The sequence below is a fragment of the Rhinolophus sinicus genome, linkage group LG05, assembly GCF_036562045.2.
Source record: "Rhinolophus sinicus isolate RSC01 linkage group LG05, ASM3656204v1, whole genome shotgun sequence".
Lineage (NCBI taxonomy): Eukaryota > Metazoa > Chordata > Mammalia > Chiroptera > Rhinolophidae > Rhinolophus > Rhinolophus sinicus.
Genome location: NC_133755.1, coordinates 63441069 through 63456393, shown reverse-complemented (window position 1 = coordinate 63456393; position 15325 = coordinate 63441069). Strand labels below are relative to the sequence as shown.

The 15325-nt window shown below is 44.5% G+C and overlaps 1 protein-coding gene across 2 annotated transcripts in view; it reads right to left on the bottom strand.

Annotated features, from left to right (window-relative positions):
- Positions 1 to 15325, bottom strand: part of SMYD1 (SET and MYND domain containing 1) — a 50387-nt gene that overhangs the window by 3175 nt on the left and 31887 nt on the right. The window contains exons 4-9 of one of the 2 annotated variants that reach the window (XM_019749221.2): positions 14735 to 14865; positions 12551 to 12589; positions 9239 to 9428; positions 4602 to 4694; positions 1706 to 1869; positions 552 to 720 (exon numbers count right to left, since the gene is read on the bottom strand). In XM_019749221.2, coding sequence (XP_019604780.2) covers positions 552 to 720; positions 1706 to 1869; positions 4602 to 4694; positions 9239 to 9428; positions 12551 to 12589; positions 14735 to 14865 — 786 coding nt within the window. The remainder of the gene's footprint in view (positions 1 to 551; positions 721 to 1705; positions 1870 to 4601; positions 4695 to 9238; positions 9429 to 12550; positions 12590 to 14734; positions 14866 to 15325) is intronic. The other variant, XM_074332297.1, reaches the window with a different exon arrangement.

Sequence of the window (15325 nt, the reverse complement as noted above, 5' to 3'; positions counted from 1 at the left end):
AGCATGCCACTGGCCAGGCACTGTTCTTAGTGCTTTTCGCACATTAACTCACTGAAGCCTCATTACAACCTTACCCTTTTCCTCCATTTTATTGATGAGGAGACCGAGGCCCACATATTCAATATGTGCAGTCACATAGCTAGAAAGTGGTGAGACTGGAACTAAGTCCCAGCAGCCTGATTCCAGAGCCTGTGTTCCACAAGCCTACACCATATAGCACATTTCTAATGTACATGGCTACACACACACACACACACACACACACACACACACACCATTTTTTAGGTTTTCTCAGTCCAAGCTTGGAGCATCTCAGGGTTCAAGTCTCAGCTTTTCCATCCACTAGCTATGTGGCAGTGGACAGATTATTCACCTTCCCTGGGCCTAAGTTTCCTCATATGTAAAGCAAGGGGAGTGGGCTAAAGCATTTCTGAGTTCCTTTCTGGTCTAGCAGGCAATATAGACTTTCTAAAAGCAGAATCCAAAACATAGCTCTCATCCTCAGATATGTCAGGGAAGGCAGGGAGGCCCAGCCCTGAGATGCTACTTGCCTCTAAGTCCTTGGTGATTGGGTGGGTGGGTCCGTGTGTCACCAGGAGAATGGCATAGGCTTTGCAGATCATCCCATGCCCCACCTCTATGTTACCAGCATGCCAGTTGGTCAGCCCCGCCCGCATCACGGCCATGCCCAGTTGGGCATTGTTGGGGTGGTAGAGCTTCCTGTAGGGGCATATGAAAAACTCAAACACAGAATCCCAACCTTGCTTTTATCTGCACAGTATTTGACAACTTAGAAAGTACCCTCATTGATTAAGTCCATCTGCTTTCCCACCAGTGCCGTGAAACATGTGTGGCCCGTTGAGAGGAGACTGAGGTGCAGAGAGGTGGGCGAGTTGCCAAAACCTCCACACAGTGAGGCTGTGAGAGCTGACTCTCACCTGGGCCACCAAGTCACATCCTCGTGGGGAGGAGGAGTCGGGATTACACTCTGAACTTTAGTACAAGAAGCTGGGCGCTCCCAGCCCTCAGCCCTCTCCCTGGAAAGCAGTAGGATTCAAGGGAAAAAAGTAACTTCAATGTCCTTCTTGGGACAGAACTGTATTTTCACCTCCTGGCACCTTCCTAACAGAGCTTCCTTTTAGCATGTTACATCGTTTTCCCACATTTTTTTATGAATAACATCCTCCCCCAAAAATGAACCTTCTTGTGCCAACTTACTTATTTGGCCAGAAATACAAATTCACAGGCCAGTGAGGACAGAGAGAACTGGCAGGGGGAAGGCCAGGGTGTTCTATTTTATAATTTATAAGCAAAAGTGGCTGACACTTCTTTTTTTAATAAATTAAGCTCACAGGATTGCCTGTGCTGAATGTGCGAGGGGGAAACTTTTCCAAGCACTTAAAATCAAGCTGGACTTAACCTTAAGGAAATCAAAAGCAGAAGATGCCCCCAGGCGATAGATGAGCTGGAGGACGTGGGAAATACCAGGGAGGACAAACAGGTTTCCTCTCAGTACCAACTCTGATTATTTGGTCATTATTACTCGGAGCACCATTGTAAAAAGGCTCCATTGTACAGAGGATCGATTACTGATGCCTGCTGTGGGTGCGGGAGGGAGAGGTAGCACCATGTGTGCCATCTACTTTGCATGCCTGGAATAGACACGCTTCCAGGAGACTATCTGAGTCCCAGGATCGTCACCTACATGTAGCCATCCACCATCCTCCTGGCATAGTATGAGGCCTCCTCAAACGCCTGGAGGTAGGAGAGGACCTCTGAAACAATGCTCAGCATCCGCAGCATGTAGATATTGGTGTCAGCAAACACTGACTCCTGCTTCTGCAGACACTCCCGGCATAATTTCACAACCTAGAAGAGACACAGGCCGTATCCATTACCAGTGCACCATGGCACATGCTTAACTTACATATGGGAGCATCACAACGACACTGGACAGTCATTCTTTGGAGAAAATTAGGAAATTGCTGGCAGAGGTGGGAAAGCACCAGTTTGTGATCTGAATAGCTAAATGGTCCTATTTGGCTAAGATGTAAGGATGGAAAGAGTAACACTGAAGATACAACTGACATGACAAAATGAGGAATTTTCATATATGTTAGTTGGTAGCAGGGAGTTATGAAAAATATAGCCATCTTTATGTCATTTTATATACATAAAGATATATATGTCTAAGAGTATATATTTTTACTTTCATAACAATGCAGTGAGATAGGTACTATTAATATTCCCATTTACCAGATCAGAAACTGAAGCACAGGGAGGGTAAGTGCTTTTTCAAAGTCACACACCAAGCAATTGAGCTTTATCTTAACCACCATTCCTATGATCCTCTACCCTAGCTGTGCTCTGAAATCACCTGGAGACCTTTTTAAAAATACATACGAGGTCAGAGAATTAAATTTGCGAACTCATCCTAGAAAAAGTGCTACATACTTCATTGCTGAATATCACTATGGTCCCTTTCGAAGTACTCCCCTTGGGAAGCTATGCACCAATCCCAGCACCTAGTCCACCCTTCAAAGCAATTTTGGAACTCTTTTTCTGGAATGGCCATCAGAGCTGTTGTCATATTACCCTTGATGTCCTGAATGTCATCAAAATGTCTTCCTTTCAATATTTCTTTTATCTTCGGGTAAAGAAAGAAGCCATTGGGTGCCAGATCAGGTGAGTAGGGAGGGTGTTCCAATAAAGTTATCTGTTTACTGGCTAAAAACTCCCTCAAAGACAGTGCCGTGTGAGCTGGTGCATCGTCGTGATGCAAGCAAGAGGCATGAATTGTTGGCGAAAAGTTCAGATCGTCTAACTTTTTCACGCAGCCTTTTCAGCCCTTCCAAATAGTAAAACTGGTTAACTGTTTGTCCAGTTGGTGTAAATGCAGAATGAATAATCCCTCTGATATCAAAAAAGGTTAGCAACATTGTTGCAACAAGTTTGCAAACTTAATTGTCAGACCTCATATGTCTGAGCCCTACCCTCAGACCAATTGAAACCAAATATCTGGGGGAGAGACGCTGGCATCTGTAGTTTGTATAAGCCCCGGGGTGGTCCTTATTCACAGTGAGGTTGAACAATCAGATTGGTCCTGCTAGAGGTATACAAAATGGAAAGGCAGAGAGGGAGGCTCCCAGGAAGCTGGAAGACCCATCAGGTGGATACCACATTGGTCTTGGTGAGAAATAAGATGGGCCTGACCCCAATCAGCTTGGAGTCAGGCTTTTCCGACTCATTCATGTGTATACATAGGCTTAGGTTGCACTCTACAAAGTCAGATGGTCCTTAGATGTTAGTTGTTCATTGTCTCTTCTTCTTGCCTTGCCACTCCCATGGGTGAAATGCAACACAATTCTTTCCATTTAAAATGAGTGGAAACTAATTTTGCTCTGAGACTCTCCCAGAGGCCCATGAGGCAACTGAGTGGGGGTATAGCAAAACATGGGCTGACAATCAATCCATCCTAAAGACAGTTCTCTTAAACCTACAGGGCAGTGTCCAGCTCTGCACTTGGCTCTGGCCATTTTGAACAGAGGATAAATGAAGAGGAGAGAAACTGGAGGAATGGAAAAAGTGGAACTTTCCTGATTGTTCCAGCTTCTATCCCATGCCTCTGACAGAGATTTTCCATACTGTTCGATAATATTTTGTTCATGTGACTATCTCCCTCACCTGACAGAACTCCTGGGAGGAAAGAAGCATGTCTTGTATTGGTCACCCCAGTAATGGCTCAAAAACGTGCAATGAAGTGAGTAAAGGATGAAAATGAAGGTAAGGGGAAAGCAGGTAGAAATGAACAGAAATCAATCTCCCCCATTGCTATGCCCTAGGGGCATCCAAACCCAGCTACACACCTGAGTTGTTTAAAGAGCTTGGAAAAAAGATATGAATTCATGTTCGCTGTTGTCCTGCTGTAAACTGGATAAATCGCATCTTGGGGAGTGAGACAGAGGAATCTATATTTCCAAAAAGCTGTCTAGGTGAATTCAATGCAAGTGTTCTGCAGGTCAGTGTTTAGCAGTGGGTCTCAACTTTGGATGCACACTGAAATCACTTGCAAGCTTTAAAAATCCTGATGTCTGGGTCCCACCCCAAGAGATCCTGGTGAAATTGTCCTGGGTCTGGATTTGAGCAGTAAGATTTTTCAGTGATTCTAGTGAATAGCCAGTTGAGAACTCCTGGTGCTTTGAGAGCCAACATCAAATGCTCAGTTTGTAGAGACAGGAAACTATAGCCAGGATGTGAATTTAATTACAGGAAAGTAAGCAACCCACGGCTATCTCCATTCCTCCATATCTGATGCCAACCTGAGACATCACAAATCCCCCAGGGACATTTGTCAGGCTGCCTGTGTTCTCCTCAGACACAGTTTCAGTGGGTAAAACAGTCACTGAGAACACACCCCTAAGAGTGCTCAAAGCTTAAGGGCAAGAGGAGTCCTGGTCTCAGCCAAGAGACATCTTCCAGAAAAAACAACCTACTTGGTAGTTTCTCCATCTTCACCGCCCCGCCCCCGCCCCCCCCCCACCATTTCCCTCCCTTGCTAGAGGACCTTTCCACCCCCACCTCCTATAAAAATGAATTCTTACCTCGTGGTACAGACCCTCAGAGCGAGCCTTGTCAATTTTCTCCAGTGTATCTTTAGAAAATTGTATCATCTCCTTCACCACATCTTGAGAGGGCTGGGAAAGGGAGGGACATTGAGTTAGATCTTTGAATAGTTGCCATCTTTGACGTTCAGTATAGTACAAAATTAATGGCTTCCTCACCCTGAATGCTTCATTTCTGTAAATGCTGCTCAAGAGCCCTACAGCTTTTCAAGCTGCCTCATCATGCTTCTGATTCACGGTGTATTTTCCATCAACCAAGCCCACAGCCTTGCTGCCAGCCAATCATCCCCACCCTGTACTCATGCCGGGGCTTTCGGCCCCGGTGCAGAATCTGACATTGATCCCTGTTGTATTTTCTCTGGTATTTTGGGTTCTCATTCTGTTACCCAAAATATTTTCCTTTTTCCTCTGTACTTCAAGTCAACCATGTATTCTACAGATATGCCCTTTCTTTTTTTGTCTTTGTCCACATCATTGATGTAAATACTGGCCAGCACAGGGCTGAGGACAGAGGCTGAAGACTTCCCTAAAAGTTTGTACTCTGTTTGCCATTGGAGTTCATTAAAGACAGCCCTTGTGTCAATGGGCACTCAAACCCTTCCAAGCATCTTAATGTCCAGTTCGTATTTCCCTGCCTTCACCAAAAGTATATTATGAGAGAATTTGTCAGCTGTCTCTGTGAAATCTAGACCCTTAGGCTTACTGTGTTTGCCTGAGCAGTCTAGATATTACCAAAAAAAAAAAGAAGGGATTTTGATATCTGAGGCAAGGGGGTACCATAATTAAGAAGCCCATAGGGACACTATAACTTTGAAGAAAAAGTGCCAAATTTTCAAAGTCCAGAGGAAAAGTTTACTTGCTATGATTGATGCCACATCCGAAGCTCTTTACTGATTTTTTTTTTTTTTTTTTTTGCTTAGGCAAATTTGATAAAGCCTTTTTCCAAAATGAAACACTTACTGTTTATTCTGACTGTAAAATAAGCATGTGGAAGTTGTAAAAAATTACAGCATATGAAAAAGTATGGAGAAAAGAGTAGAAATCCCCAGACACACCCAAAGATGGACACAGCATTTTGAGGAACATTTTCCAATGCATATCTATAAGAATCATATTTAAAATATTTAACAACGGGTACAGGAAAGGCACTCACCAATCAGAACAGACACTCACCATCAACAGCGAGTATCTCTATATGGCCTCATCAGTGTGTACTGGCTGAACTGTAGCCGGTATGCGTACACATGCGTGTAGGTGTATATGCCAGTAGCAGCAAATATTTTTTTTTAACTGGAATGGTACCATATTTCTGTCTATATTCTGTTGTTTTCACTCAGTAGATTATGGATATTTTCCCATACCTATAAAGATATGTCACCACTTGTAATAGTTGTAGAGTTTTCCACTGTATTAAGCTAGAATAATTTATTTAACCAGTTCTGTAGTTGTCCAATTTTTCACTATAAGGAATTGGGCTCAACAACTCCATTTATATTTGCTGCTTACATTGTTTTGTGAGGTCACTTTCACAAAACTACCAAAAAGCAATGGGAGGATGGGCATTTGTTCCCATAAAAACACACCCCGCCCCAGTTAGAGATGGAGATCGGGATTTTCCCTCAGCCTCCCAGTTGTCCTGGGATAGTTCCATCTGGCAGTAGGAGACGCCCCTGGCCAGGACAGCTTGCTTCAGGGTCAGGATCTTTTAAGAAAAAGGGTGTTATATTTATTCCTCTACCCACCTCACCTACTTTGGTCTCTGCAGAGTTCTTGACTATCCCTCAATTTTGACTACCCTTATTTCCATACCCGTCTGTATCTTTGATACAATGCTAAGGTCCGCCTGCCTGCCACTTGCAAACGTTCAAGATCGAAACACATGGTTGGTGGAAAGAAAAGCAGGTTTATTCAGAATGCTGGCATTCTGGGTGGATGGCAGATTCCCCTCGTGTCTCTTTCCACCAACTATGTCTCTCGATTTTGAACTTTTGCAAGCGGCAGGCCATCGGACCTCAGCACAGTATCATCTGGGCCTCCCTGGAACTCTTCTGCATGTCTACTTGTACTTGTCCCAAGGCCTGACTCCAACAATTGATACATCCGTCCGTGCTCTGGCTTTTATTTGCAGGTCTCACTCCTGACTTAACTTTGCTTTGATCATTGATTTGGCTGAGATTTCTGGCTTCCGGCTGCCTTTTATCCCCAGAGTTATACTTAGCCTTCTGTTAACATGAAACATGTCTGGGTTTCAGACAAGTCATTTCTGCTTTCCTAAGACCGTTTGAATCAAGCACATAAGTAAGAGAGGGTCCATGTCTTGCCCGGTTGTGCAGAGCTCTGTGACACGTGGTCCTCCAATCTTTCAAACCTACATTTTTAGTTTCATTCATGGTTTGATGCCCAAGTAGTGGCTCATAACATCATATCTAATTTATGATCATTAGTTTAGTCTCTAATCTACTATAAGTTTAAAACTCAAAATTCTTAGTGAATCTTCTAGAGTCATCAGTAGCTTGCAGGTAGACTCAGAAAATACCAAGTGGTTAGGTGTTAATAGTCACGCTCAATTTGATGTTGTAAGAGAGAGTGTTACTTTAAGCTCTGAAAGTGAATCAATTTGGTTTTTTTCCCCAAGGAGCCAACTGCCAAGGTTTCCAAAACAATCTGGCTGAAAAGTTGTTCATTAACACGTGATAAAGCTATTCTGAGAAGGGAAATGGGCAGCTCCCCTGGCTTTGCTTTCAGAGTAAAGACAGGAAAACCTGATCTACAGATAGGCTTTAAGAAACTCCACAGAGAGACAATCCTCTTTCCAGAAGCATCACAAAAAATAGAAAACAAAGAGAGGGGAAGAAGCCAGAAGGGAAGAGAAGTTTTAGTGACCACAAGGTATTTTGTTTATTTAAATACTTCCCTGTTGATGGTTATTTAGGTTTTATTCAATATTTTGTTGTTCCCAACAATGCTACAATATATCTCTTGAAACATATATCTTTGTGCATACGTGCAAATATATCTATAGTGTAAATTCTTAAAAGTAGAACTGCTTAGTCAAAGGGTTAAAAAATATTGTTATTAAGTAAGAATAAAAATAAGTTAGTCCCCCCCAAGAAAAAACAGGTCTATAATAGCTAGAGCACGAAAGAGAGAGATGAATCAAGTGGGGGAATAGTGTTATCTGAACATTAGCACTGACGCCACTGAGTAATGAAGTGAGAAGAGCCCCAACGCTTGTACCCAAAAGTCAATTTTGCTTGTAGCCTTTGCTCTAACCGGCGACAAAGTTTTGTCCACACATAGGATGCAGAAGTTAGATTAATTGTGTATATGTATCTTAATTGCACTGGTGGACTATAAGTTATACAAAAGTGCTCACTTGGTTGGCCTCCCCCAAGGAGTCCAGCTCCTGGTTAAAAACCTATGTGTGATTTTTCAGACCTGACCACAGGCAATTACAAAGGCTTTCCCTGACAGGCCTCATGGGGAAGGCTGCCCTCCGCCCACCACACTTGGTGCACAACCAGTGCAGGGCAGTTTCTGAAGGGGGTTGCAGTCAAGCACTGAGGGTCCCCTGGCTTGTCACGCTCTTCGAATATTTGCATTCCTAGCCCAGGTGCCTTTATTCCTAGGTCTCTTCATCTGAGGACTTGAGCTAAGGTCTTCTTTAGGGGCTTCTACCGAAGCGTCCTGATTGAGGAGGGACTGGGGGCCTTGAAGACACTTTTCCCCACTCTGACTCAGTACCCAGTACTTTTCCACCCCTAGCTCTTCTTCCCCCTTGCCCTCCCCGCAACCCTTCACCTCAGGGTCCATAAAACTGCTGGAGCCTTTTGTTCTGGGCCCCACAGCAGTGAGACAACCCCCAGATTGGTGCTGATCCATCTGACCCCCCATCAGTGTACCTTTCCATGGGGGAAAACTGAACGGGGGAATTAGCTCCTGCTGCAGTTCAGCTTCTTGCTTACACTGCAGGAAAGGACTAAAGGCTTGCTGCTTTAATTGCCTACTCCAATACCTGGCAGCTCAGCTTTCTCCCAGCTCAGCTGAGCTCCTGACATAGCTTTCAGGAAGCCTTCCTCTCCTCAATGGTCTCGCCATCAATTAAACAATAGCTACTCAGGAGTCAAGCATATTAACCAATCTAAACATTGCCTCTTTCATGGGACTAGGAATAGCTTTGTGATAACCAGACAACAAATCTCTTTGCCCATCTGCTCTTGATACATGAAATTCTCAGCATTACTTAAACTACAAAGGGGCGAAGAGGGGAACTAAAATGTACTGAGTGTCTGCTCTATGTGCCACACCCTTTACACATATCATTTTGTTTAATACTCATAACAACCCCTTGTAGTGGGTGCCATTATTCCTATTTTACAGATGAGAAAACTGGGTAACGTCCCCAAACTCAAATGCCTAGCAGGTGGTGCTGAGAGGACACCAGCTGGGACCTACCCACAGTGCTCTGTCCACCACCCATACAGCCTTCCCCAGGGTTACAGGCTGGTGCTCTGGGGACCAGTGGGCAGGGGTGCGTTGATTGGCTGTGGGATCAACCCTTGCCTGGCTCCTGGAGAAGGTGGCCACAAACACCGTCCTAGCAGAACTGCGTGTACCTTCGGGTCATCCTTCGCCCCGAGGAAGAGGTCATCCTTCAGCCCTTTCTGGCAGTGCTCACACGTGCAGTCAAAGTAGTACTGCTTCTTCAGCTGCTTCTTGCGTTCTTCGCTGACGTTAAGGAAGTCGATATAGGACACTGTCAGCTCTTCTCCTTCTGAGATCTTGCCCAGGGCCCGGAGCTCAATTCTGGAGCAGGGCAGAGGAAAGAGTAGATCAAATCCAGGGCTATCGGAATGGCATTTGTGCTTTTCAAGATTCAAGGAGTTGAGTTTCAAAGACCATGACTTCTACTAGCACTTGAGAAAACTCTCCTTCCCTCCAAAAATAAAAAAAGATGTGACCTAAAGAACAGTTTTCTGGATAATTCTGCTCTACTCACCATAACAATCAAATCTGCTCCATTCCATGAATTGCTCTGAAATCTGCTCAGAGGGCCGGGCTTGGTCTTAAAACCACACATAGCTCCCACGCCTGCAATTATCCCTGCACATTCAGCTACTTGTCGTCAAAGGAAGGGAGAGACGATAATAAGGCAAAAACTCAAACAAGAGAAGACTCAATAGTCTTTTCTGCTTCGTTTGGGGACTGCTCCCTCAGAAACACACACATTTAGTTACCACCAGTCTTAGCCTATTCTGTGACTACCGGTGGTTTAGGCCTGAATTATGTGAGGAGACTTATTTAGGAGATCACCGACGCCAAACAAAGACTGGCTCTCTTAGTCCACGGCATTGTTCACTTTTGCGTTTATTGGGGGATATGGCTTTCTGGCTGAAGGTGATGAGCAAAAGCAGATGGCATTTCAATCCCCTTCCAGCCTAGACCTGACCCTCCAATTACCTATCGTACAACCCTCCTTGCCATGTAATAAGTACAGAATGTGCTGAAGACAAAAGCCCACTGCAGAACTGACATCCAGCTAAGCCAAAGAAGCGGAGATCAGCCCGTGGGCCTCTCAGCCATGCACCCTCCACCACGAGGCCAGAAGCAACAGAAAACAAGTGATGAGCCCTGCAAGCTGGATCCTGAGCTGTGCTCTTATATCTCCCCAGGATTCTGGGGCCTCGTTACCCAATAGGTAACCATCACCCAGAGACTGAGTGGCAGGACGCAGAGGCTGGGGAGAGCATCTGCAGAGAGGGCCGTGGTCATTTCTTTGACCTCCCAGTAAGGCTGTCAGACACTGTGTCAAAGGCGGGACAAGATTTCAGCACCACAGAAGGGTCCCAGTCACAGGCTTCCCCTTCCACGTGCTCAGAGGTGACAATTGAGCAAACAACTACTGAACAGCAGTGACACACTTGTCCTGGTATCAGAGGTGACCACTTAAGGTTAAAAAAGCTTTCTCCCAGAGTGGAGTACACTGACATGCCAAACAAATGTGATCGTATATATAAAAACAACTCATATGGAAGCTGGTAAAATCTAAGTGCCCATTCACCTTCTGTTCCTTCCTTCCTTTCTTCCCCACTCTGATTTTTGGCAGCAGCTGTTACTAAAGTGACGAAAGGCGAGAGGGACAGGAGGGCCCAGTGATTCTACTCACAGCTCTGTTTATAATCTATGTCCAAGCTGCAGGGGATCAACATCCTCATTTCACAAATGAAGACACTGATGCCCAGAGAGGTGAAGTAATTTCCCCAAAGGTCCACAGCACTTTTGCGACAGAGTCAAGATTAGGACAGAAGTGCCATTCACATTTCACCACATCATATTGGCCTCACCTGACTGTGTTCAGTCTGCCTCTCGAGTCTGCAATGCACGGGAAATGAGATGCACCAAAGCCCTAGATTTGAGGACTCTTCTAATGTCCTAAATCATTCTGGCCAAGGTTGAGTGTGGATCGCTGGCATTTGTCCTGGTGGGGTAAATAAGCAATTCTACCCACACCAGCCCCTTTCACAAAGGCAGTTCACCATCGTAACGTATCCCCATTCAACAGTGATTCAGTGGCCAATTAAGTTAGGATTTCCAGTAGCTTTACTTCCCATTATATTTAAGCCAATTCATACAAGGTCTTGGAGTATCTCAAATTATTTCAACAATATTAGAGAATTTTCAAAACCAAATTAATTTAATGTCACTTAAATATGAAAAAAAATACATAGACATGTACCCCTTTTTACCTAACTTGGAATTAGGGAGGAGGGGATGAATATTGACTACCACTCCGTTCTGGACCCCAGGCCCCTTCCATCTCTAATGCTCTGCAATTTTATAGTTCAGCCGATTGATCCACAAGTAGGCAATTAATTTAAGTATTTATTCTAGAGCTCGGGAAGGTCCCTAGAGACGCTCCCATCTTGACCTTTGCTCTATAGATGTGGAACCAATGGCCCAGGAGATGATGTGAGTTGTCCGAAGTCAAATGCAATGCACGCCAACAGACTCAGATGCACAGAACACTCCTCCCCGTCAGCCCGAAGCCCAAACTCCCAGGCAGCGTTCTGCCCTGATTCCAAAGAGCATTTCAAGTACTTCAAGCCCAGCTTGAGTAAAAGACCCACCTAGGGCCATCTGGTTGTGATTAAGAAAGGTCAAAAGTAAAATATAACCTAAACCACTAATTCACAGTTGGCTAGAAGCAGTAAAAAGAAAACTATGAATAAACACTTATCAAAAATATCACAGTTATGGGCGCAACTTTCACAACCCAATCTGGGTGAGAAGTTGAGGGTTATAAACCAACATAGTCCTTTAGTGGGTCAGTAATATCAGCAGTCCTCATTTCATGGTGAGAAGCATTTAGAGCAGGGGTGTCCAAATTTTTGTCAACATTTTTCACCAAAGGCTATATGTGGTAAAATACACAAACAGCCGGGCCACTCACTCGAGGTGAAGTACGTATTGCCTCACCTGGTTTATTTAAGTAAACTAAATATATTTTTGGAATTTGCTGCGGGCCAATTAAAAATGGATTGCGGGCCACGGTTTGCCCGCGGGCTGCAGTTTGGACACCCCTGGTTTAGAGGGACAATGTGGGTTTCTGCCAAGATGATGTGGACCAGGAGGGACTGCCATGCTTTGATGTTGGAGGAGTGAGAGAAATGAGGAGTGAAATAGGGGAAGAAAGAAAGCAAAGTACAGCAAAGGCATGGCAGGTGGTGGGTGGGTAAGGAATAAAATGATTAATTTAAATTAATTTCAATATTAAGAATACAGCATTCAGCAAAGACAGGACTCTGGTGGGTAGAAGAACTTTACAAACAGCAAGCAGCCACAGAGACGTGGGAAGAGGTGGCCCAGCAAACCAGGCAAGTGAGGGAGATGGGTCAGAGGAGCAGGGATGTTTGCAAGAACTGACCCACCTCATCTGAGTGTGAAACATGGATTTGACTGCCTCATGACTGAAAGACAAAACAGACACCCAAATGGAAATCATTACTATTGGCTGATCCTGCACAGCTAGCAAGGGTGCCCAGCATTCCAGGTTATGCAATCAAAGCTTTGGCCATAACAACCACCTCTATACCAGCCCCGACAGCTGGGCCCACATGACAAGATGCAGCCTGGTACAGTGGAAAGTACACTGGATTTGGAATGAGAGGTTCTGGGTTCAAAAGTACTCAGCCCTGGACAACTTACTTCCCTTCCCTAGACCTCAGTGTTCTCATCTAGAACCTGGTAATGAGACTCAGGAGAGAATGCATTTAAAAATAGAGTGCTAAAAAAATATGGAAAGCTGTTATTACACCACTAACAAGCATCTTGGACAAATAAGTGTTGCCTCTTTTGATATCCATCTCATGGAGACTTTGAACAACATATGGAAACTATATTAGATCACACAAGTAGCATATACGTAAAAATTGTTAGGGTTAGAATTAGGCATCTAACATCATGACCAGTGTTCTTTCCACTATGGCAGGCAGCTAGACAGTGAATGCAAATCACCTTCTCTTGCACAACAACCAAGAAGCCTGTGTAAAACGTGGCTGCTCAAAGTTAGTGGATGCATAGGAGCCACAGCAGACCCTGAGATGATCTGAAGAAACGGTTCCCAGGTTCCTGTGGCTGTCACATGCAGTGACAAGAGCCCTGGGGCATCATCGCTTTGGGCAGGGATATGCAGAAAGACCAGCCCCGCATGTGGCTGAATCTGATCTTCTCTGCCAACCATGCTAACCCTGGACAATAGTCCCTCTGGAGAGGATTCCATCAAGTCCAGGCCAGTGACCCCAAGAGGCTTAGGAAGGGAAACACAAAACCTGGGAAAAGATTATCATTTGGGTCCAAAATAAACTTCCCTGTCTTGAGTGATTTTCTCAGTTGCTCAAGAGCCTGTTGTCATGTGGGCCCTTGTTTGCAAAAATAGGGAGGAAAAGGGAAATCAGAGCCCTTGCTATATTGGGGCTTAGGCTTAATTCTTGGCTGAGAACCAGAAACCATTGTCTTTAGTTTCCAGGAAGTTTTTTTGGGGAAACCTGTTCATTGTTGATGGCTTAGCATCTGTCATAAGAGCCTGTCTCTAAAAGCAACAAAAATATTGCTCAGGCCTCATTCCCCCAAGTCCCCCCAGCCTGAGCCATGGACAACCAGGGGTCATCCTGTTTGCTGACTCTTCTCCATTTGTGCCTCACCCCCAAATTCCATTCTTGGCCCTTTGGGCCCTTGATCTGTGCCTTCTTGGGGCAGGGGGCTAACTGACCTCTGAGGATTTCATCGCTCAGGTTCCTTTGCCCTCTGGCTTCTGGCAGGGGTTTGGCCAAAGGGAGAAGATCAGAAGATGGGAGGACAGGTTGGGGTTTGGGTCTCCTGGCTCCCGCTGTCTCACCATGGTTCTAGCAGTTTCTCTACAGGCACAGACAAGCTGTCAGGGTTGTGGGGAGGGCATCGCCCATGGTTGCAGCTCTCACCAAACACAGGCACAGGGCTTCTTCCACTTGCCCTTCCAGTCTAGTGGTAACAATGGTTTCATGCTGTCACTAGACCCTGGACACCTCACCATTCTTTGTTATTAGATTGGTGCAAATGTAATTGCAGTTTAAAAGGTTAAAAATAATTGCAAAAACCGCAATTACTTTTGCATCAACCTAATAGTTTCTTAAATTCTACCCACACTCCTGTAAATTATCCTTTTATAAATTCTCTTCAGGTAAACTCTCAGTGTGCCTTCTGCTTTCTGTTGGGACCTGGACTAATAATATGCTTCTGCCAAGCGCTTTCTCAGTTGATGATGTTCTGCAATGACCTCTAGAGAAACAATCCCAGGCATCAAGTTTTAAAATAGTCATTAGAGGTTTATCTAACATATCTAGGCAACCTGAAGCAACATACAAAGACCAAAAATTACCTGTGTAGAATTATTTACTGTCTTCCTCTTTACGTTTCTCCTAGCCACAATTATTCTATAATGAAATTCTGTTTTCTTTCCATTTGCAAACCATGCTAGTTCAGGTTCAACAGTTTACCTCTGACTTAAATCAAGTGGAGAAAACACCATAAGACCTCCCCACTCGCATCTCACCACCCCCAGTGAAAGACATACTCACTTGCCATTGTTAAATATGACGGTGCAGTTGGGCCAACAGTCATGGTTCACCAGGCCCAAGTTGGGGAAGATGCCCACACCCACTGCCTGCAGGCCTCTCTGATCACTGAGCGTGAAACCATTGCAATTAATCTACACAGTGGAAAAGATAAAAGAGTCAGCTGACAGATGTGGACTAGAGCCAGGTCACCAGCTAACTATTGAAAGTTAAAAAAAAAAAAAAAAAAAATAGAAAACCGGGGTCATCCTGGAAATGTGTAGAGTTTGGCATTAGAATCCTGTTCTCTGTGTGACTCTAAATGATCCTCAAGATTAGTACCATGACAGAGTCCCATATTTGCTAAAAAATGCAATACAACCTTAAAAGTTTTGGATAGCTGTATTCTGAAAAGGCCAAAGATAGAAATGTTCATTCTGAAAGTCTCTCTTTCCTGTACCTGGGTCTCACAAGTCTTCCCCAGTATCTATCTTGTTTCTCTGTGCCCTACTCTGCCGCTTTTTTTGCCTACCCACCCTCAACTCCTATAGCTGCTCATAAGATAAAAGTGACACCTCTTTTTCACTATTTTGTATCTGGTGGATATTTTATACT